The following is a 24,527-nucleotide window of genomic DNA, read 5'->3' as shown; positions in this document are numbered from 1 at the left end:
CCACTCGCCTTTACTGTATAACATATACAGTGGGGAGAACAAGTATTTGATCCACTGCCAAAACCCATTGGCAGTGTATCAAATACTTGTTCTCCCCACTGTATCTGTACATATCTTACCCAAAATAAAACAAGAGACACATAATTGCCACTAAAAGAAAGAAAACTTACCGAAATATGTGTGGAGCACAAATAGCAATTTGCATTGCATTGTGAATACAGCATAAATGTCTCACAACTACTATAGGCTGTATTGGCTGAGCCAAAATTGTGTTGGTTCGTTCCACTGAAATGGATCTACGTGACCTCTGCATTGTAATTTACATACGTTGCTAATTACTACCAAAAAAAAAGTTCTACTCACGGTTTCCAGTCATTTTTAAGTAATTAGCGTTTTCGTGTCGGTCTTTTTTTCCCCCGTGGCGCAGTGATATTGATACGGCGGAGTCGTATCGTCAGTGTGTGAAGCCATTTTAGGTCACGTGCACCAATAGGAGACGAGGACTGTTGCTATGCGCTTCGATAAACAAACAATATGGCGGCGACCGTGCCAAGCTACAACACGAGCGAAGATGAACCAAAGATAAGAAAACCGCATTCGGAATTTAGTCAAAAGGCATCGAAACGACGCTATATGCATCTCTCAACTGTCCAAGGGTGAAAAAGGGCAGGAATTTGGAAAAAACGTGCAGAGCCCGCGTGGTTGCGTCAGACAATGGCTTTCTTCCCAGGCTCCGTCGAAGGATCTTGCTGAAAATGTGTCGACTGGGATTTTTAACGACATTCACTACAGGTAAGCCACACGCACGCCTTTACTACAAGGTTAATTGTTATTAACTTATGCTAAAAAAAATCTTATTTAAACTAGTGTCGTAACGATACCATTTTTTAGCCCAAATATCAATACCACTTTGTTATAAAATGTATATAGGGTACAGTGTGTCGAAAGTGAATCCAGTAGAACTTTTTATTGCATACCAGTTATGGGTGACAATGGCTAAATAAACCTTTTGGCTCAAGAACATCAAGCTGTAGTCAATAAAAGCCCTGATACTGACGTGGCAGTGAATGCTGTTAGTCTGCAGATAGATTTACAGTGTAAATTGCATTTTTTCACAGGAGGAGGCAACAGAACGAGGACTGACGTCTCTAAGGTCTCTGCAGCTCCTGGCACTAGTGTGTGTTCAGCACTCATTGGCATCCATACATTCACAGGTTGTGACTCTGCTTGTGCCTTTCATGGCAAAGGCAAAAAAAACCTTTTCTTTTGCACGTCATAAAAAAGAATACCTGACTGGGTTTGCAAAGCTGGGCAGCAGTTTTAAACTTGACCTACAAACATTTAACACGTTGTGTAAATACGTGTGCCACCTGTTTTGCCAGTCATGTGCCAAAAATGATGCCAAATGCAGATCTTTCTGTATGGCCTCGTCAGTCTTGCCAGAACATTCTCTCCCCCCCAAAACTGATGCTCTGTACCAACATTGCAGGACAGCAGACTATCAAGCAGCAATTATGAAACGTTGTCTGACAGTTAAAATGTGTGCCCCTTCACCCATTGGGAATGGGTGGGACATTGAGGATGGGCAGTTGGCAGTGACATGGATGACTAAAAATCCTGCCTGATACTGTTTTGCAAGTAGTCAACTGTAGTTGAAAGGCAACCAATTGTGACATGGGAAGATGTTCCTGTATGTCTGCAAAACTTTCTTGTACTGATTTATATCGGTGCCAAGCATGTGAGAATGTTTCCAAAGAAACAGAAGACACTTGGATGGGATGATGACTTTGAGTAAAGCGATTTTGAGGAGTAATGTTGTCATGTACAGTTTTACTATTCTTCTATTTCTATTTTTTTTATTCGTTTTTCAATATTTGTATGTGTAATAATGTGTATTTCTATAGTATGAGATACTTCCATGTTTAAATAAATGTTTACCAACAGTACTATACTTGAATGATTCCAACCTTTTGTGTATATACAGTGTGATTAAAAAAGGCTGTGCCAAAATCAAAATGCCATGTCAAAAACGAAAAACATAAAAAAAATAAAAAAAAAACTACCTTGGACAGATGCAGGAAGTAACTAAGTTTAATTTCATGTTTTCATAGTACTCAAGTATGGCCATCACCAGCAGCATGGACAACATCAAGTTGACATGAGAATTCCTCCCTCCCGCGTTGATTGCGTCTGTTATGTAATCTTTCATGTCATCAATATTCGCTGGAAGTGGTGGAACATACACTTAGTGTATAACATACGTTATGTGCCATAAAGATGGATAACGAACTTTGTCTTTAACATACCAACACGTCCAGCAAGTACTGATGATGTGAAATATCGAACAACAGTCGCAATCAAGACAATAACTGCGACATGCACACGTTTGAGAGGAATTCTCATCGTGGCTTGATTTTGTCCGTGCTGCTGGGTGTGCTCACATTTGAGCACTTGTGAAACATGAAATAAAACTTGGAAGTTATCTTCAACACGTGTCCATCACTTCTTTTGTGATGTCTTTCATTTTTTAAGTATCACCTTATGATTTTGGCACATTATATTTTTGATCACCCTTTAATTTTTTTGTCTTATTCCATTTTTGCCATGATTCACATCTAGGAGGGTGTGGTAGCAATTGGGTTGATTTTCAGCTATTTATGATCATGGCGTGCATTTTTTATTTTATATATTTCATTGCATAGTAGGTTGTGATATTTTTAATATGACACATAAGCCTTTAGCTTAATTCAATATATATTTCATTGTGCTGGGTGCAAATCATTAATGTTGAAGTGTTTCCTTCAAGAAATTAGCTACATTTCTCATTCTGAATTCACCTATGTGTATACTAAGGCACCAATACTTGTTTCAAATGTTTGGTAGATGTGTTTATGACATTTGATAAAGATTTTGTGTTGCCAGAATTAATATAACACTTAAAACAAGCAAAAACAGCAACACTAGATCTGTATTTTTGTGTATTCACATCAGGATACATTTCTGGCTGGTGACTAAGTTAGGAGGGTATTGGCTTTGAAAAAATCCATTTTCTAAGCACTTTTTCCATGGTCCCAATAAAGCCATATTTCCACAAGCTTGTCCATTCGCAGCACTTCCTGGTCAACTCTAATCTTTTAATGGACGACGGTCTCACAGAAGAAGTTGTAGCTGTCAGTGAAGGGTGTTTCAGTTCTGAAAAACACGCACACACACATAAACCATGTGAGAACTGTTTCATCCATATCATATTTACATAATCTTCCAATCCAAATTATATAGGCTTGTCTATTCTGCCATTTTTTCCTGAATAAAATTATCAGATAGGTTTTTGGAACTACGGTTAAACAGACTAAATACTATGTTATTTGTCAATCTAAACTTTTTGCTCAAAGTTAACAATCTAACATCATAATAATGACCGCTACAGCCCAGAACTCACATTGCAAGTCTTAACTTCATATGTGATCTGACCAGAAGCCCACAACTCCCATAGTTATTCACAACAAAAGGCGTGTGTGTGGCTTACCTGTAGTGAATGTCGTTAAAAATCCCAGTCGACGCATTTTCAGCAAGATCCTTCGACGGAGCCTGGGAAGAAAGCCATTGTCTGACGCAACCACGCGGGCTCTGCACGTTTTTTCCAAATTCCTGCCCTTTTTCGCCCTTGGACAGTTGAGAGATGCATATAGCGTCGTTTCGATGCCTTTTGACTAAATTCCGAATGCGGTTTTCTTATCTTTGGTTCATCTTCGCTCGTGTCGTAGCTTGGCACGGTCGCCGCCATATTGTTTGTTTATCGAAGCGCATAGCAACAGTCCTCGTCTCCTATTGGTGCACGTGACCTAAAATGGCTTCACACACTGACGATACGACTCCGCCGTATCAATATCACTGCACCACGGGGGAAAAAAAGACCGACACGACAACGCTAATTACTAAAAAATGGCTGGAAACCGTGAGTAGAACTTTTTTTTTGGTAGTAATTAGCAACGTATGTAAATTACAATGCAGAGATCATGTAGATCCATTTCAGTGGAACGAAATCCATTTTCTAAGCACTTTTTCCATGGTGCCAATACAGCCTACTAATTCTCCCACGTTTAGAAGACATAACATGAGTATGGGACGGCGCTGCCCCCAAGCGGCCGGTGGCATTCTCTTCACTCTTAATGTCCATAAACGGCCTCATTGTAATGTTTGAGGCAATATGCCAGCGGGTGCGTTAATTGCGTCAAATATTTTAACGTGATTAATTAAAAAAATCAATTAACGCCCGTTAACGCGATAATTTTGACAGCGCTAATATATACTGTATGTATGTACTGTGTATATATATATATATATATATACATACGAAATACATGCTGGGGACACTAATATTTCAACTTGATGTCAAATGGGGGCAGCTAAATATGAGACCCTGTCCTATATAAATGTAATTAAAATATTTAAGAAAAAAAAACATAAATCATGCATGAAAGGGTTCAATAATAATAAAAATAAAAGGAGACCTTTTTTTAAAGACACATAACGAAAATTACATATTATGTTTCCAAAACTAACTAAAAGTAACTATAATTACTTTTAAATTTTATACATGATCCTGTGTCTTAAGAGACATGCTGCATCGAGTGCAAAAGTCTTTTGGGAGAACGATAAATGAAAAAAGTAACCTTTCGAACTACTTGGATGAAGTCTTTGGCGCTCCGTGGGACGAAACCCTGCAGCTGGCGTGTGCACGCCTCTAAGGAAGAGGCGTGGGCTACAATCAGCACATTGTTTCCTAAAGGAGAACGGAAACAGGACGCAACAGTGGACAAATGCTTGACACAATACAATGTACAATACATGAAAAAGATAAGTATAGACCAGATACACTCCAACTTAGAAGCTGTTCTATTGCTTGTCTGAAAAACTGATTAAATAATAGTTCAAAGCATTCATTCCTAAAATGTCTCTGGCAGCTTTGTGTCAGGCATGCTTACTGTGCTCATTATAGTACATTACAGGTAAACATTTGCACTCAGCGTCTAAAATCTTACCAGCGTTTTTGCAATCTGATAGGATCTCTTTGGTCACTTGATGGCTTCGACTCATGTAGTTCTCATACGATTCAGACACAGTGAGCTTGCTGATGGGGATCAGCGGTCTGTTTAGAATAAAAAAATCCCTGCTCATTCATGTGTTTTTAATGTTATTATTTGAAGATGGCATTTGAAAATTACGTAGGCATGTGGAGAGCCTAAATTGTGATTTGAACCTGAGAGGACAGATTTGGAACAGGTTGTTCACACTGAACAACATGGAAATTCAAGATTTTCTTTAACATACATGTCAACCCGAGGCCTTTGGCAATCTTGCAAATAGTGACGTATGCCCTTACAAATTGGTGACTAATCTTACAACGTTCTTTATAGCGTGCAATATGAAACAAAAATAAAACTCAATTTTTGAAATAATATGAATTTATTGGTAATATTGTAACATATAACCTGGTGCAATCAAATAACAATCTATATCTTCAGCTACATCATGATTACTAAAATTTAACAGTGACTTTGTTTTAATTGCATGTAGCACTTTTGGCAATTTCTATTATGTCTTGATGGCTGCACTTCATGGCACTTCAGCTCGCAATTCAGTTTGACTTGAAGGTAGTTCGTTAGTGTGTCCAATCATAAATTAAAAAGGTCAATTGATAAAATTAATTTACCGATGCAATCTGTGAGTCAGGGAACATTTCTTTTGCTAATTCTGAGAAGTGATCAGCAATAGTTGCAGGTAAATTGTGTTCGGCAACAAATTGGCAAAATGAAATCTCCGCTTTCGTCACTTTTCATTCTGCAGACTTCATCTTTATGACCAGTGTTGTTAATCTTACTTTTAAAAAGTAATCAATTAGTTACAAATTACTCCTACCGAAAAGTTATTGAGTTAGTAACTCAGTTACCTGAAGGTAAGAGTAATGAGTTACTTGGCAAAGTAACTGGTGTTACCTTTCATGTTTTTGTTGTCATTTAAAAAAACAAAAACAAAAAAACTAACCTTTGCTATATTTGGAAATCGTTTAATGTTGTGAATCAACTGTTAAAGTTGTTAAAATTGCTACCATTTTTTCATTAGTTCCCTTAGGTCTACTTTCGACATGTTAAAGTTTTAAAGCTGTTTCATCATTTAAAGATAGATTCAAGTCAAGATTTAGCTGATTTAGGAGTATTTTAGATAAAAAGTTATCTAAGTTCGCTAGGAAGGTTCACTACAACAGAGCCTTTCTGAGAAGTCTACTGCTTCAAAATGGCAGCTGTTTGTTAACGCCGCTGTCTGTCATTTCGCATGTAGTTCTATAAGCATTTGATATCTAGGCGTAGTTTGTAGGCTGTCGGCTACAGTCAGGAAATATTGGAGCCACCTAGCCTAGCATCGCGTTTGCTACAGCGGCACAACACTCTTCTCTCTCAGTGCCTCTGACTTTTCTCGCGTAATTCAACCAACGTAGTAACGCATCGTAACACACATTGTCACGTTGCCGAAACGGTGACAAAATCCGAACGGAGAAAAAAAAAAGTAATGCACGAAAAACGTACAGATTTTGAACGTACGGCGTACACATTTAAAAATCAGTGCTCACTTGTACAAATTACGCCGAAACCTTACAACTTGACAGGTATGCTTTAAGTATATTTTTGAAAAAAATCTTTCTCCATTACCTTTAATTGAAAAACTTTATTCGCCCAAAGATACTGAAAAAATATGTGTCGTCACCTGTATGTTGTGTCGACACTGAACTGGGTTGCGGCCAGGTCAGCAGGAGGAATCCATGCTGGCAGAGAACTCCCAAAAACCCATTTGGTCCATTCAAATAGTCCCGGTTCCACACGTATTTTCAGTTTGCCGTCCAGCTGCATACCTCCCTCACAGAAACATTTTTGGTTATCTTGGGGAGAAGTGGGAGGTCTCAACTCCATGTGACTTTGGGAAAGAATCTTCCTTACCTTTAAGGATGCTCTGCGCAGTCTGTACGCATCGCAGAGCAGGAGAGCAGTAGACAAAATCAATCACAGTGTTATTTTCTGAAAGAGCCTCGCCTGCAAAACATGCGGGTATTTACAGCACAGCGCACACAGGTCAGCGTAACTCTTCAAAAGTAGGTGACATACCCACTAATTGTGCTTGTGTGGATCCAAACACAGTGACAGGTGCATCCATGTCATAATCCCTTTGTCCTCCCCATAGTGGCAAACTTGGAGGCATATTCAGATTGGACCGAACGTATCTACCTGCAAAAAAATATATATGGCGGAAAACACTCAGGTGACTTGAAGTTCCGCTCTGAGACCCCTAATTTGGCCAAATTTCAAAATTGTCCTATATGCATGTTTGATACATCATTGGAAAGCTTAAAGCAGTAATGTGAAGTAATTTCATAACATGCCAAATAGGGTCACAATTAAAGTAATTAAACATTGTCCAACAAATAAAGCATGAAAAAATAATTTATATGTTGTATATTTGACAAAATAATCGCGTTCCCGAAGTTCGAGCGTGAAAGGGGACGAACCCGGAAGTGATACGTCACACCGGGAACAGCGATGGCAGCTCCATACTTACGGCCGCCACACAAAGCCCTTCAAACAATGATTCAAACAGCGATATAAGCGATAGATCGAGCGCAAGGGAGGAGATCCAAGTTTTTGAAGAGTTGGAGGAAGAAGAGGACCTTGGAATTTTATGTTGGACCTAACATGTATTAGCCAGACGCTAATGAGGATGCAAACAATGTGCCTAGACTACCTGACATGGAATGGATACAAGACCCATCGAGATTACAAGATTGGTAAGATATAGGCTGTTATTATTTTCATGATTTGAAGATGCAGGCATTTGCACATAATTTTATGTTTTTGTCTATCTGATGACATTGTTAAAAAAAATAATAGTCAGACTTCATGTTCATTTTGGCAGATCTCGTGCATATAAAATAATAATATAAAAACGTTGGGGGGAAAGAAGGAGATGAGTCGTTGATGGCTTTCTCCACTTTATTGTGGCAACAATAAGAAAACAAAATAATAGCGGACTGCCGCCACATTCGACCGCGAAGTTTTGCTTCTCGCTGATCTCCTCTCGCCTCCTACTACTCCAGCGTCTCTTAAACGGATCGTGCATAGTGTCTTGTTATGAGCTTTTTGTTTTTGTTTTTGTTTTTTGTTTGTTTTGTATCGAACACACGACGTGCTGACAACTTTGTTTCTTTATTAACACATGGAGCTAACAGTACAACACGGCTCAGGGCTCTCGGGAGGAAGTGGCGTCTAATGGCGTGAGGAAATTTAGTTTTTTCACACAAGCGAACAGATTACAAAGCACCACTTCAGTATTGTCCCGAGACTACATTTCCCATGATTCACTGCGTGACCTGCGCGCTTGCTGATTCGCTGCCAGACATTGAAAGCAACACGCATGTTGTTGTCATCTGTCAGTGGCTCTTGTACGTAAAACACAAACTAGAAGGCTATCAAGCGATCACCGTGAAAGAAACGCCGAACCGTACAAATGCAATGCAATGCTTGACGCATGAAGGTGGAAATACATAATACAAATACAAATAAATGTGCACAAACTCACCGGCGGTGTGTGTCTCTTACTGCAACGTGACCGTGAATTACCGCGACGCCGACCCGTTTATATGCACATCCACACCCCTTTCCCAATAGACAGTGGATTAACCCTTTTGGACAAGATCGTAGATGACGCAAAATTTAAACACGCTTAACCTAGCGAACGCAAGAACAACTATGATCGGGGATTGCCACGAGTTAACTTTCAGCTAATGTCGCTAGCTTATACTGTTCATTCCACAACAGTTGGCAGCTCTGCTTTGACAAAGTCATCAGTCATCTATCCAAAAATCACACTTACTTTTTGGCAAATCCTTGATCATAAGCAGAACGGTTAAAGAAGCAGGCATCTTCGAAGTATTTGCAGCAGAGAACACTACTCGATGATAGCGTGAAATTGATTCGCTTCGTGCGAACGAAAGATGTCCATTTACGTGCCCTGCTGTCCTTTGGCCACTCATACAACTTTTCGTTTGAGTGAGAACAAAACATCGCCACACACCGCCGTGGCATCTTACCGAGAAGCAATGCAACAAACAATACTGTTCTATGGCGCACTTCCCGGTGTGACGTAATTTCCGAAGATTGTCGAAGAAAAGCATTTTCGTTGTCAAGGGCGTTGCTATGGCTTAAACAAAGAATCTGGAAGGGTTGCGTAAAAAAAAAATCACGAAAATATGCTTATAACTGTTTAGCCATTGGTATTATTCAAAAACATGGTTGGCCAACCTTACTTCACATTACTGCTTTATAAGGAGGGCATTAATTTTTTTTTTTTTTTTAAACAGCAAAATCCTAACTGGAGGTGAGAGCACGCTAGAGCATAATTAAAGATGACATTATTTTAACGAGATTATCGCGTTCTTACCTCTTTTCGGTCCAAAACTCCATGTAGCATGTATCACAGAGTGTCAAGACACAGCTGTGATTGGTCACAGCTGAATTTGTGGGGGATTTTATGGGTGAAACATGGTAATATAACAAGGGTCGCGACGCAAAAATCGCAGACATCAAGGAGTGGTCGAGATTTTCTTTTTCATATATTTACCCTTTTAAACATTTTTTTTTTCTTTTTTTTTTTCTTTGATCGATTACTTATCATCTAACATATCGGGAAAAATGCGACAGTAACAAAAAAAAAAATACAATCAAGGGATAGTTATGAGCTAGATATTTGTCACCTTTTTACAGACACTATTTTTTTCATTGTGACATAATTTGTTTAAAAGTTTAAAATATGCGAGTAAATAATATTTTAAAGTTTTTTTTTTTTTTTTTAACTAAATATTACACATCCATTAATGATTCTAAGCTAAAAATGACACACATTTCAAATAATAAATATAATTACTAAGCTTCTTTTTATGGCTGGGTTGAAACAAAACTTCTAACTTGAAATTCTACTAGCACAATTTTATAACCGGACATTACGTCATTTTTGGTCGGACTCGGCTGTCACATTCTGTTGGTCAGATCGTGTTTTGTTACAGAGCCAGTTGTGGAAGCGCGCAGCCAATTCAAGCTCATCATGACTTTTAAACCCAGGCGAGCCAAGAGATTGGTGCCGAGATATAAACTTGGTGGGCGCCATTTGACACCTTGTACTCTCAAATTTCGTGCATTTACTGGCTTGTTTGTCTGCAGGCCTTGTTTTGAAATCCCCTACGTTGTGCTGGTGTTTGAATGTATTTGTTTAGCTGTCTTATCGGCTCTTTGCCGATTAGATCTTAGGTTAGTATTATTAATCACTATCAACCTACTGTCACGGACCCATTGTGTTTATTCCCGCTTTTCTGCGCTCACGTGAATTTTTGTTTGTATTTAATAAACGCATCCCTCCGTTGTTTTCTGCTTTGAGGTACAACCTTTTTTCCGCAGTTACGGACCCTAACATCGGCAACAAAATAAATAACACATTTCCAAAGATGGACGATGGAGTCTCTTCCTCGGCTCTACGATCCAGTAGCAATTTGATTTTGTAATGTTTTGTTTAATTTTGCTATTTCCAGTTTGCCACGTTGAAAATTGTGATGTTTGTTTACCGCTTTTAATGTTACTGCGAAGAAAGAGGAAATGATGATCGGCCCGCCATGATATTTACCCTGGAATGACTACTTTACCAATTGCATTGTATGGAGTCACTTACTACATATCCTGACACTTATTCAATGACCTTCTGATAAATGTATTTTGTAATTAAAAAAATATATATATTTATGTTGACGCTACTTTGCCTTGTAATGAGGACAATGGCGTAAGGCAGGGGTGTGGAAGATGACTTCAAGGGAGGCGCAGTAGTTTGAGAAAATTCAGATTTTTATCTGTTTGTTCATATTAGTGACCAAGGCTATACAAGCCAAAACAGGAGTTAGGAGCGAGCTTTGGATACTCTAAATCTCGAGTGAAGTGAAAAAAAAAAAAAAAGCAATTATGTTACAGTAATGTTCATGCATGTGGACAAAGTGAGCCACCATTCCAAAGGCGGTTGGAAAAAAACAGCCAAACATATACTGTGTGTATGGTGACAGTGTTCAGTCAATCCCAGCCCTCCCAGTTCAAATGAATCAGTCTATCACAGCCAGTCACAGCCAATGAGTAAATGGCATTTCAATTCATTTTGAAAAATTGATTTGACAAACATACACAGTATACATAAACAAAGTTATGACCTCGGTTATGAAACAAGTCGCCATTCAAGGTAGCACTGTAAATTAGCATTTAAAGCTAACCTTTACTGTCTGAGCAAAGAGAGAGCCAGTGTTTTCCAAACACGACGTCCATCCTCTCACCGTGCCGACAAACAAAAAAAGACCGTTTGGGCTGCCGAGTGTGATTACCACTTATCCGTAGGACCTGCTGTAAATAATACACAAATTAGTAACAATTTTGGAAAATCTGCTTGCATGCTTTCACCTGACTGCAATCAGCCACGGATTACTTAGTACTAGTGGGATTAACTTTTACCCTGTTATTTTTCGGTCAGCGTTGGGCATCATCGTCATCATTTTATTCTTCAGTTCATCTCGGACAATGAAAGACAATAATATGTCTACCATCCCCGAAAAATATTAACTAACCTGCATTGGATGACAAATAAGACTGACGGTTGGCGTGTCACCAGGACTCATATCAGGGTACCGGGTGTCCAGCAGTCCATCAAACATCCCCCTCTCCCTGCTGGCCTTATCAGAGGGTCCACAGCTAAAGAATGAGTGGGAACTGCGGTAGACAGATACTGTATGTCACAAAAAGCGAAACTACCACATTCAGTCTTTCTTTACAGACTTATCTAAGTTACATTTAACAGAGGATAACTTCCAAGAGCTGTGTAAGCCTTTTTTAAAGTTCTTGCAATTGAGGTCAAAATCTGATCTTGTGCAACAGTTTTGCTTAAGACTGCTCTGTGAACACAATCATCATAAAACACTGCAACTGATGCAGTGCTGGCGATAACACCTTTCTGGCAGCTCAGCATGGTAAACCTTAACTTATTCATAACTTTTCATAACTTCATAACTCAGCCCAATGTGCTGCAGGCTTTTGTTGCGGCACTAGGGACAGGCGTGTGAGCCTTTTTGGGTTTCAAAAAGATCCTGTTCACCGCAAAGAATGGGTGAAAGAAGTCCGACAACTGTGGGACCATGGGACGGATGACGAAGTGAGTGTGCTTCGTGTTTTATATTATGTCAAATACTGGGATCATGGCACATGTTTTGATAAGGAGGTGGCTTGCATTTTGTGGGTGACTATGCTCCCTGTCCACCGAAAAGGCGGGAGCGGCCGCCTCCCTCAACCGACGACCGGCGGCTTGTCGCACACCATGGTCACCGGCTGATAAGCGTCCGTGCTCGGGCAGCGACACACTCTCGTCTGAGGTTCTTGATTGTGTAGAGACTTGCCCGCCGAGAGAGCACTATCCTCAGCTTGGGCTCGAGCAGCCACGCACTCCGACGTCATGTCGGCCAGTTTGTACTGGCCAATCGGTGAAGGTGTGTGACATGAGTCAGGGTAGTTTAGTGTGATTTTTCATTTTCAAAAGGCAAGGAATAGACTTGGAAGAGCCCCTCAGTTCAAGTTAACATGTAGCATATCTCTCACACTCTTTTGTTTACATTCTTTCCTTGTCTCTGAGTCCACGCAGGGAAATGACAAGAGCCGACTAACTACAGTGGCATAAAATACTGTTCTTGAGGTTTAAAAAGTTGGCAGTTTTGACCATTATGCAGTAATTTAACCCTCTCGTACTGAAAAAATGCATTTTTAATATTTCATATTCCATTTAGCATCAGACTGTTATTTGTCATGACCATACAATTTATTTAGCGGTGGTGTAACGCTACACAAAAATCTCGGTTAGGTAGGTACCTCGGTTTTGAGGTCACGGTTCGGTGCATTTTCGGTACAGTAAGAAAATAAAATGCAAAATATAAATGTGCTAGTTGTTTATTACACACTTTTGTGCTTTCAACAATAGGAACATTAGCATATACAATGCTAGAATTCTGCTCAAAATTAGAAAATGCAATATTCTGAAATGTAGATATTTTGAAAAACAAAATAAAAATAAATAACATTGGCTCAGACTTTTTCTTTAAAAAAAATATCTGATGTGCAAAATTGAACAGTTGCAACACTGAACAGTTTCAAGTTTGTCATATTAACTTTATGACCACAGTCTCGAAAAGTAAGGGTTACATAATAGGGCTGTCAAACGATTAAAATTTTTAATCGAGTTAATCACAGCTTATAAATTAATTAATCGTAATTAATCGCAATTCAAACCGTCTCTAAAATATGCCATATTTTTCTGTAAATCATTTTTGGAATGGAAGGCTAAGAGACTAGACGGATACAGTATATACATTCAACATACTGTACATAAGTACTGTATTTGTTGATTATAACAATAAATCTACAAGATGGCATTAACATTAACATTTTTTCTGTTGAAGACATTTTCTTTTTCTCTGCAAAAACAAACACACAACAGAGCCTTAGAGCAGTAACAAAAACAGTACTATTTAGAATGTGTGAAAAGTGTGTGTATTGTACATATAAATGTAACCCTCTTCTCTACTCATCCTCTAGCCAGTCGCTGAGGCAAACCAGCTTATTTACATTTTCTGAGAGTTGTTCCATCTATATTCTTTTTAAATTTGAATTCCCCACTCAGAGGGCCAACCTGCGTTTCTTCCATGTTTACATTTAACCGTTACCCACGCAACTCACTGCACTTTTGAGTGGTGCGACGGCCCTGGTCGTTTAATTTTTATCTTTTTTGAGACTGTCAGTCAGCTGATCGTCGCGTCCGCGAGCTGGCTGCCCCCCCTCCCAACATGACGTACTCTGATTGACGATGGACAGAAAGACGACATCGCCGTCGGTGATGGGCCACCCGAGGAAGGGTGCCAACTTCAAAAACTAGCCGCTGTCAACAGTCTGAGAGTTCGCATTTGACAGCATACGTGCCGCGTGCCTCCTCTCCTCGCCAGCTGTTTGCTCGCCATTCATTCACCTGTGCATTTGATCGCTACTTTGTTATAACTCCCGCTTTTTCGGTGAGGTCTTTTGTGTTCATTCGTTATTGGATCGTTTTTGTTCACCACTGTAAATAAAAGCACCGCAGAGGTAGGCGTAAACTGCCGTTTTCGTTCAACTCGTTTTCTCCTGCTTTGTTTAGTGTAGTTTAGTGTTGTTTTATGTTACGCCCTTACCGAGCCGTGCGTGGGACGTAACAGTGGGATTATGGTATGCATGAGCGGGTCATCACGCACTTGCGTTAAATGCGTCAAATATTTTAACGCGATTAACTCAAAAAATTAATTACTGCCCGTGATTAACTCAAAAAATTAATTACTGCCCGTTAACGCGCTAAATTTGACAGCACTTCACTACATTACGTCAGAAACTCGTTCGGTACGCCTCCGTTCCGAACCGAGCACCCCGTACCGAAACGGTTCAATACAAATACATGTACAGTTACACCCCTATTATTTAGCAATTGGGGAAAATACTAAGATAAAAAGAATATCCTGTAAAAATATTGGAGTAAAGAGATAAAAACAATGATGATTTTGCTGTTGTCTGTCGCATTTTCCTCGTTCTGAATCTTCCTCCTTTATTGGACTGAATTCTAAATCAGCTGAAATCGTTTGAAATCGTTACTCTGCCGACGTCATCACCCAGATAGCGGCGCCAGAGTGCTATAATGACAGGAGAAGCTAAACGGCTGATTGAAACACTCATTTCTTGCCATCTGCGATTTGCCAAATTGTTGAATATAGTCGAACCGTCTCAAAATGTGATTTTAATTAACATAATAATGCGATTTAAGATTTTTTTTATGGTTTCACAGGTACTCTAACGGGATAGATGCCTAATCCATTTTGACTGGGAGGGACCACCACCCATTGGACATCTATTACTATAAATCGCACAGAAACATGATCATTCACTGTGAGACCTCCCAGTTCAGCATCAGCTGTGCAAAATATGGTGACTTCAAGTGTAGTGTGATTAAATCTGTGTAAGCCAATTACCTATGGTAGATCCAAGTGTCAGACTCATCAGCTAAACCTACGTAGTTTTCGGGCAACAGGCCTGAGAGCCCGCTGGCGAGGGACGTCCCATACACCCATCCCTCCGTGGCATTATTCTGGTCCATTGGAGACATGAAAACAAAATCCCCTGCGACCAACTCCAGCTCATCTTCGTTTTGTGGCATGTAGGGGTACATCACTCTGAGAGTCTGCAAGTGGGACAATATGGAGCAGATAAACATTACATTAGGGGTTAAGCATTGGTGTGACTACGATTGTTTAAACAGTAAATACTGTATGATGCCCAAAACTAGTGAATATGTGGTGGATTGTAATTAAAAACGTAAAATGTTTACAAATTGTTTTAAACCTACAGTATATTTAATTATATTATTATATATTATATTAAAAAAAAAAAAAAAAAAGACATGATGCGGCATATAATATTCAACCTAACAAAGATGATTGATTTAGCAAATTTCACATTTTGAATTTGATGCCTGCAACACATTTCCAAAAATACACTACTACTACTAATTGTCACAACTCATGGAACAACAATGACCTATAATTAGTATGACTAAAAATCTTACCTCATGGTTCGCAAAACGAATATCCCGGGAGAAAAGGACTGCCATCCAGTCACAACCTAGCTTGACCTCGATGCCCTTTGCCAGTTTTTCCAGTGAAGCGAGATGATCAGTAGGGAAGTTGTAAGCCAGTGTTACATGGAGCTGTTTCTTATGAGGCTCCACACAGACCTCTGGATAAAACAGGAGAGCTCGAATCAAACTGATACTGAACATATAACGAATAGACTCAATAGAATGAGAAAATCCATCCATTCATTCATCCATCCATCCATCACACATCACACTTATCCTGTTTAGAAAAACTAACAGCACATCTGGAACTAGTTGCCACTAAAACAAACAACCAAGTTGATGCATAACAAATTAAATTACTCAACTGAATTCCTATTCAATTTACAAAATGAAAATCTAAATAAATTTTATTCTACATGAGTTAAAATGATATTATTAGGGCTGTCAAAATTATCGTGTTAACGCGCGGTAATTAATTTTTAAATTAATCACGTTAAAATATTTGACGCAATTAACGCACATGTCCCGCTCAGACAGTATTCTGCCTTTTGGTAAGTTTTACAGCAAGGCTTTTTGTGCTGTCTAACAGCGAACTCTTGTGGTCGCTTTGCGACATGGTTTATTGTTTTCTTGCCAATCCAGTATGGCTGCACGACGTCTCGGGCTGACGCCTACGTTGTAATGTTGTGCTTATATGATCCTTGGACAAGATTTGTCCGTAAGTATGGTTGTTGTAAAGAATGTACATATTATGTTAGTAAGCGAAATGTTATATTTTTTGTATGAGACGCTTTTTGTTTATGTTTAGTGAACCTGTATAGCGTGCTAAGCTAACGTTGTTGCTAATGCAATGCTTGTGTACTTTTTTTTGTAGTTTTACGACGGTCTAAAGAGGACAATGGTTTGAGGCCATTTTATTAATAAATCAGATGAAAAAGGGAGAAGACTGATTATTAAGGCGTCGTTCACTAGCTGTCTAGCTTTGGAAAAAGTAAACGCTTCGGAGTGAGGACAGCATAGACAGATTTAAATGACAGTAGAGTGAAATGCCCACTACAGTCCTTATGTACCGTATGTTGACTGTATATATCCATCTTGTCTTTTCATTCCAACAATTTAATTTACAGAATATATATATAATTTACAGAAAAATATGGCATATTTTATAGATGGTTTGAATTGCGATTAATTGCGATTAATTACGATTAATTAATTTTTCAGCTGTAATTAACTCGATTAAAAATTTTAATCGTTTGACAGCCCTAGATATTATTAAAACAAGAAAACTAGACTGATGTTGTGCAGCACTTTTGATAAATATTTGCACAATAAACTGTGTGACAGAAGTACAATTGTGATGACAGCCCCAAAAAACTGACTGTTCACCACGAATCACATGACTGACATAGAATTAGCACGGATCACACAATGTCTCAAATCTTGTTTGGCACCGAGTTAGAGGGAATAATTAGTTTCATTTTTGTCGGGGCTCAGTGAGTGCATTGCTAACCGAATCTGACATCCAATTAGTCATTGTAAAAAATGAAAAAAAAATAAAACATCACATGATTACCTTCTTTGTGACAAGCAATTATAGCATTCTGTTCTCATACCAGCTTTCTTGGCGGCCTCTGTGCTGAAATCAAATGCAAATTGCTTGAGCACATCAGCCACATGCTCCTCAACGAAAAGACCAATGAAGTTGGAGGATGTGTACAGTTTGAGGGGCAGTGGGCTGGGAAATCTACCCCGCCACTGCTGTACGGTATCCCGGAGGGCCTCACAAAGAGCCTCTACCTTGTGGTCTGCACACTTTAGAAATAGCAAACCAAATGAATTTTGATGCAGAAAACCCATCAATTGTAGTCAGATGAGTTCCTTTACTAACCATGAAGAACTGGCACAGGGTGATGTGAGGGAAAATGTTGTGGGCTTTGTTTTTGCCACATTTAACTCGACTCTGTTGCCAGAAGTGAGAGAGCTGGTTCTGGAGCGGTCCACTCGGTCGCAGGTACAGAACAAACTCCCGAGGTAATGCGTCGTCCAGGAATGGGTCGTCCACATGTGAGAACAACCTGGAGTAAGTGTGGTTCAGATGAGGGGAATATCTTGGTCAACAAATTTCATTTGCAATGCATTATGCATTTACTTTCACAGAAGAACCTATGTTTTCAACATTGTTAACAAGATCAAATGACAATGACATTTTAAAGGGGATGTTTCGGCAAAGGGGGTGTGAGACATCAATAGAACCGTTATGCGCCAAGATAACAAATATTGATAAAGTTAACAAAAAAATCAATCACATTAATGAGCAATTATCGAAAATAGATCGAAAATGACGAACACTACCGAAAGTGTTCCGGAAACAGCCGAATGGGGCGGCGACGTCACGACAAGTGATTGAAAGTCGAGGCGGAGCTAGGTGCCATTGTTTTTTAACGACGAGAGAGTAGCGTTGGGGTTTGTTTGACCAAAACATCACAACAATGGTTCAAAACTGCTGTGCTATGTGGTGTACAAATAGTTGTTTATCGGAATATAGTATCCATGAGTTCCTGAACGCGAAAAAAAAAAGCTGGACTACACAGAAAATGGGTAAAGTTCGTCCGTGCAAAGAGGGCTAATTTTCTAGACACAGCCTCCGGCACGCTTTTCTGTGGTGCGCATTTTCCAACTGAAAGCTTCTCGAACTATGGACAAGAGAAATCGGGTTTTGCTAAAAGATTGCTGCTCAAAGGAGATGCGGTGCCGACCATAGATGCACAGCCACCTAAATGTCCCGAGATATCAAGAGAGAGACGATGACTGCTAAAGGAGGCTAAAGCTACGCAAAGAAGGGAGCAGCCAAGCTTGAAATGGCCAGAGTGAGTACTCTTTTATAATTAATTAAAAAAAATGTCACGCCTTTGGATACAGGACTCGACACATGTATAAATGATCGTTCGTAAAATATATAGAACAAATCCTCTGATCCCGTTCATATTTGTGTCTGTTGGCAGAGCGAAAAGCTATGATAGCGCAATAAATTATAATTATTCTATGCATTCCTTTATTTTGCAGTCACGGTGTATCAGCTTCACAAAAAGAAATGCTAAACAAATCATTGGTGTTTCCCACACGATCTGCTGCCGATGTTTCATCAGTGTCATTGCTCCCCTCAATGACCGTTTCATTACGCTGCATTGGCGTTCGTTTGGGCTCAAATTGGTCACCTATAACACCGATTAAAGCTTTGCAACTCTCCTCGTCACCATTAGATGAACATTCGTTACGTCCTTCTACGTCGGATTCGTCGCTGAAACTAGAAACGAAATTGTCTGCCATCATCGCCGCCATTCAGTATTAAAGCACTGAGCCTTTTTCTTGTTGAAGAAACAGCCCTCACTGCCAACTCTGAATTCTCTTTTATTGACAACGAGCGGTGTTTCTTCATGAGGGAACCTGGAATATGTGCAGGACGAACACAATGCATCAGCATAAACAGCTCAAAACACCCCCAATTCTCCCCACACTAGAAGGAATTATATTGATGCAGACAGGCGCTGCCCCCCTAGTGGCCGGTGGCACTCTCTTCACTTGACGTGACGTCACGCACACAATCTGCCAGATCTCGGGCGCCGGTCGTTTTAGCTTGACAATCGAGCCAAATTTCTCTCATTTTCTTGTGTGTAATTACACGAAGTGGCATGATATGAATACAAAAGGCATGCGTTTATGGATAAATGATGGAATATCAAAATTTTCCCAGGGCGCTACATCCCCTTTAATGAGATGCTGAAGGGGCTGAGGAAGAATGATTCAGCTCTTTTTCAATGTCACTTACTCACTATCCAGAGATGGTTAGTAAGGCATTAAATTTACTCTGTTACATTTACTCGAGTAACTTTTTGAGAAAAATGCGATGATTCCTCATTTTTCGCGATTAATGGGGACCAGAACCTCCCGCAACAAGTGAAAAACCGCGTAATAGCGCCCCCCACCAAAAAAAAAAAAAAAAGTATGTGTGTTCAATGTACAGTATTTATTCAGATTTAGCTTTGGAAAGAGATACATATAAGACATGTTTTTTTAAACTTTTTTTTCCCCAAAGTATAATTAAAAAAAAAACTTTATGTATATACAGTGGTACCTCTACATATGAAATTAATTCATTCCACGACCTTGTTTGTAAATCGGAATAGTCGTATGTTGAGCAGGATTTTCCCACAAGAATACATAATAATTCCATTAATTCGTTCCACACCCGAGAACCTACACTAAATCCTTGATAAATACTGCTGGCACTATTACAAATGGCAATTATACGTAGCAAAAAAAAAAAAAATTATTACTAAAAACCGGAATAATAAAATGATAATGATAACAAATCGTGTTCTAATGTGGCGGACGTGTTTTGCGTGTTGTACCTGAACGCACCGCGTCACTGATTTGACAGAGAAAGGGAGCGATGTGGTTGAGATTTACTTTCTCTTTTAATGTTTTGTTGAGAACACCGTCAACTGCGGCGGACAGTAGGCATTTTGTGTTGCACAAGTTCTGAAATAAATTATAAAATACTGACGAAGCTGGCGAATTCTTTGGCAATGTTACCACAATAATAATTGTCACCTTTTTCCTTGTTTCACCACCTTCACTAACCTTCTTGGAACCTGTGCTGATTTCCCTTACAAGAAAATCTGCCGTGCGTCCGTTTGCGGCGTTGTCATGTTGTCGTATTTCGGTGTGTCGTCGGATGTAGAAACAAATGGACAGTCAAATTTTACATCGGATGTCGAAAATATCGTGTGTCAAAGCGGATAGAATAAAGTATATAAATCTTTGTCTTTATTATATGCTTCATTGAGTGAGTACACTCAAATCTGCTCAAGCTGTTCATTTACACACAATAAGTTGCCACAGCAACTGCTTAACAAGTTAAACAATGATTGACGCACGCAGCGCTTTTAAGCTTCGGGTTGCAGATATCTGTGGCTAGATTAAGCATTAAATGTCTGTCAATCATTGTTAACTTTATTAAGCAACTCTTGTACACTGCATGAGCAACAAAGAGCAGGGAGAGGGATGGAGGGAGAGTGACATTACCAGATCGGCTCAAGACAGCTTATCTGTATTTAATTTTTGTTGTTGTTGAAAAAAAATCCTCAACTGAGGGGGCGAAGTTTGAAGCGCGATGTAGCGAGGGACCACTGTGCTTCTAAGAGTAGTTTTACAAAGCCGTACTTTTTACTTTTACTAGAGTAGATTCATGAAGAAGAAACGTTACTCTTACTCCGCTACTTTGGGCTACACTAGTCGTTACATTTTTCCTCTTTATTCTACATAATAGAATCACTTTTTTTGTCAGAGATTATGCCAACAACAGCTCACCCAGATACACCAATGAGACGTCACAAGAATAACCATAACTCCATTATATTCATCAGACACAAGCTTGCCGTTCTAAAATCACGCCGGCTGTTGTCACGTGGTGTCTTCAAAGCACAGTAAAAAAATTAAGTATTTGACAGAGCGCTGCCATCACACAACTAGAGAGTGCAGATTTTAAACTCTCCCAGTTTTTATTTATCCCCAATTGACCACGGAAAACCGGAAATACTGTATGATCCTTTTAATTTCCATCCATCCATCCATTATCTTCCGCTTATTCCGGGGTCGGGTCGCGGGGGCAGCAGCTTTAGCAGGGAAGCCCAGACTTCCCTCTCCCCAGCCACTTCAGCCAGCTCCTTCGGCGGGATTCCAAGGCGTTCCCAGGCCAGCCGAGCGACATAGTCTCTCCAGCGTGTCCTGGGTCGACCCCGGGGCCTCCCGCCGGTGGGACATGCCCGGAACACCTCTCCAGGGAGGCGTCCAGGAGGCATCCAAACCAGATGCCCGAGCCACCTCAACTGGCTCCTCTCAACGCGGAGGAGTAGCGGCTCGACACCAAGCCCCTCCCGGATGACCGAGCTTCTCACCCTCCTTTTAATTTCATAATAGGAAATGTTTTCTCCATTAGAGGGCACTCATACTCTTTGGACGAACGATGCTTCATTTGTCTAATTTTTTTTCTCTCGTCGGAATTCAATTAGTATTTTTTTTGTATTTCTTTGGCTTAATGTGGTTATGGAATAGGTTATAGTACTGTATAATAAAAACAGTTCATATAGATAGCTGAAGGAAAAAAAATCATTGTTAAAACAAAATTCAAATGTCATATGCAGTTACTCAGATTTTTACTCATTACTTGAGTATTCTTGTCACCAAAAACTTTTTTACTTGTACTTGAGTACATTTTTTGGATGAGATTTTTTACTTCAGATATATTATTTTGATGTAATGCTACTCTTACTTGAGTAACATCTTTGGTTTCTCTACCCACCTCCCATCACACATTTGAAACTTTTTCAGTCCAGCGTTCCTGAGTCTCAGATAAAAATCTCACACATTTGCATGAAATTGATGTCTATTTAGAAGGACAAACTAAGAGCCAATTTAATCTCTCCTGACCCTCATCCAGATTGTGGTAGCCGTATGCCACCACCTCCAAGATCTCCAAGACCACTAAATTTGACCTTTTAGCTTCCCGTAGAATCAACCATGGACCTCCTCAAATTGGGTTCTAGGACAATCGCTGTAACTTGAAAGGTGGAAAAGCGCTATACAAGTATACCACCATTTACCATCTACCACCAGATTTGATGACAGTCCATTGAATCTAATCTAATCTCATTAATCAATCAAATTTAGCAATTCCAATTCGCTATTCCTATAAATTTAAGGGATTCAAGTGTTATCCCGGCCCAGACTTCGGCAAGGTGAGAAAACAAATTCTTTCTCATACTTAGAACTCCATCAACTGATGTGAAGATCCTTTTTCCTTTGCTGATCGATAGATAATTCACAGGATTAGGGATGGGAATTGATACGATTTTTACGATTCGGATTCCCTTATCGATATTGCTTAGCGATTCGATTCTTTATCGATTCTCTTATCGATTCTAATTTAGTGTGTTTAGTGTGCTTTCACGCTCAAGTGGGGGCGCCCTTGCGTTTCCTCACACGAAGAAGAACGCGCTCACATGAAGAAGAGCGCGCTTACACGCAAAGAAGAAGTGCAACTACAAAGCATCCAAGTGAGTGAGCGAGTTAGTGAGGGAAGGAAACAATACGAGCCTACGTTCTTTGTTAATGTTTGTAGAATATCTACAAAGGCAACGCCTGTATGTATCATCTTTTGTGTTGTTGTTGTTGTGTGTTTCCACTCGTGATCGGACACTTAAATCCAATTGTGTAGTGGTTTGAACGATGTGCTAATGCTAGCGAACGCATGCTAACTGTTTGTGTTATTACTGTATTAGCAGCTAATCATCGCTGATTTATGTTGATGCGAACCTGTTTGTTATTGGGGACGAAATTGATTTGTTTCATTTCTATTTTTAGTTTCACTCTTCAAGTGATGGTTGAATGAAGTCAGCAAATTATACCAACATCTTGTGCATCGTCATTTGGGAAATTAGCTAGCTGTATAGCCAGGACTGAGTTTTAGCGTCTCGGAGAGGACAGTACAGTCGTATTTCCTCCCGATGCAGTTATCTTCACCTTGCAATGACTGCAAGTCGCTTTGTTGTAATTTTTCCTCGTGAAGTGAAGAGACACTGTCCAGCGTTTGAACCTACGTGCTGTCATTGTTATGTTTACGGCTGCAATGCTCGTGCTAAACCATCGTAGCCTTTCATTTTCACCCTCTTTCCTGGTGAAGTGTAGCCAAAATTTGGAGCGAGTGGTTCTTGGCGCCATGCTAGTTTGATGCATCTGGACAACAAGACACGTCACGTGATGACACAATACGCGTCTCTAGGAATCGTTAAAGGGATCGTTAAGGCTTTTTCATTGTGATGTCGAGGCCTCGATACACTAGGAACCGGTTCGGAATTGGAACCGGATTTCGATTCCCATCCCTACACAGGATAGCAACCAGACTTCGAAACAAGAAATGACTTAATGACCTTCAGATTCCTTGTGATATGTTAAACAATGTGAAATAATTCTATTTGTTGCCCTTTGTGGGAGTGGACACGTTTTCCATTGCCGTGTGTCAAATATTTAAACAGGATTTTCATACCCTTAAGCATACTTTTGGGAAAACTGTTGCTAATGTTTTAACGTTGCAACCTCTTCTGTTTACATCTGATACTTTTATGTGGCAGCACTATTTGATACATTTCAAACAGGTCTATTCAATGTTACTTGAAAATAAGACTTTTTCTATGTCGCCCAACCAGTACCACAAGTGTAATTATAATTGAATAGTATTTTGCTTGTTTTCCAGCTCAGACCCCAGAAAACGATGAGCATGTAACACTACACACAAATGACTGCCTTCAAAAATATTTTCTGTCCTGTATAATTATTACTGTCATAAGTAGTTATTTAAAATGAGCGCACCAGTGGTCTTCACCAAAATAGGGCAATGTAATAGATTACTGCCTGAGTCATGTTGTTATTTATGTGTATTTCCCCAACATATACTGCATATTCCAACCTTTGTTTCCACTCACCAGTCGCAAGCTGCTTGAACACTACGACCTCCAGTTGACGCCATAGCTTTTAACCTGTAACACACAAGAAAGTACAATATGAATACAGTATTTCAAAATGATCTGTTTGTCATCAAACCAAGAAACAAATATGATCTTAATGCAAAAAATGTCTGTTAAAGAATAATTTACAGTAAGTATAAAGTTCTCATTAAAATCATATCGCAGAATTCATCCTATACTGTA

General features: G+C 39.5%; 1 protein-coding gene across 1 annotated transcript in view; it reads right to left on the bottom strand.

The window, feature by feature from the left end:
- ubash3bb (ubiquitin associated and SH3 domain containing Bb) overlaps positions 1 to 24,527 on the bottom strand; it is a 46,018-nt gene that overhangs the window by 5,200 nt on the left and 16,291 nt on the right. Inside the window, exons 2-13 of the mRNA XM_057839162.1 lie at positions 24,303 to 24,356; positions 17,651 to 17,837; positions 17,376 to 17,574; positions 15,751 to 15,920; positions 15,158 to 15,366; positions 11,696 to 11,837; positions 11,348 to 11,474; positions 7,158 to 7,277; positions 6,993 to 7,085; positions 6,763 to 6,907; positions 5,043 to 5,149; positions 4,674 to 4,783 (exon numbers count right to left, since the gene is read on the bottom strand). Coding sequence (XP_057695145.1) covers positions 4,674 to 4,783; positions 5,043 to 5,149; positions 6,763 to 6,907; positions 6,993 to 7,085; positions 7,158 to 7,277; positions 11,348 to 11,474; positions 11,696 to 11,837; positions 15,158 to 15,366; positions 15,751 to 15,920; positions 17,376 to 17,574; positions 17,651 to 17,837; positions 24,303 to 24,356 — 1,663 coding nt within the window. The remainder of the gene's footprint in view (positions 1 to 4,673; positions 4,784 to 5,042; positions 5,150 to 6,762; positions 6,908 to 6,992; positions 7,086 to 7,157; positions 7,278 to 11,347; positions 11,475 to 11,695; positions 11,838 to 15,157; positions 15,367 to 15,750; positions 15,921 to 17,375; positions 17,575 to 17,650; positions 17,838 to 24,302; positions 24,357 to 24,527) is intronic.

Source organism: Corythoichthys intestinalis, chromosome 6 (assembly GCF_030265065.1).
Source record: "Corythoichthys intestinalis isolate RoL2023-P3 chromosome 6, ASM3026506v1, whole genome shotgun sequence".
Classification (NCBI taxonomy): Eukaryota; Metazoa; Chordata; class Actinopteri; order Syngnathiformes; family Syngnathidae; genus Corythoichthys; species Corythoichthys intestinalis.
This window is presented reverse-complemented; position numbering and strand designations above follow the sequence as displayed.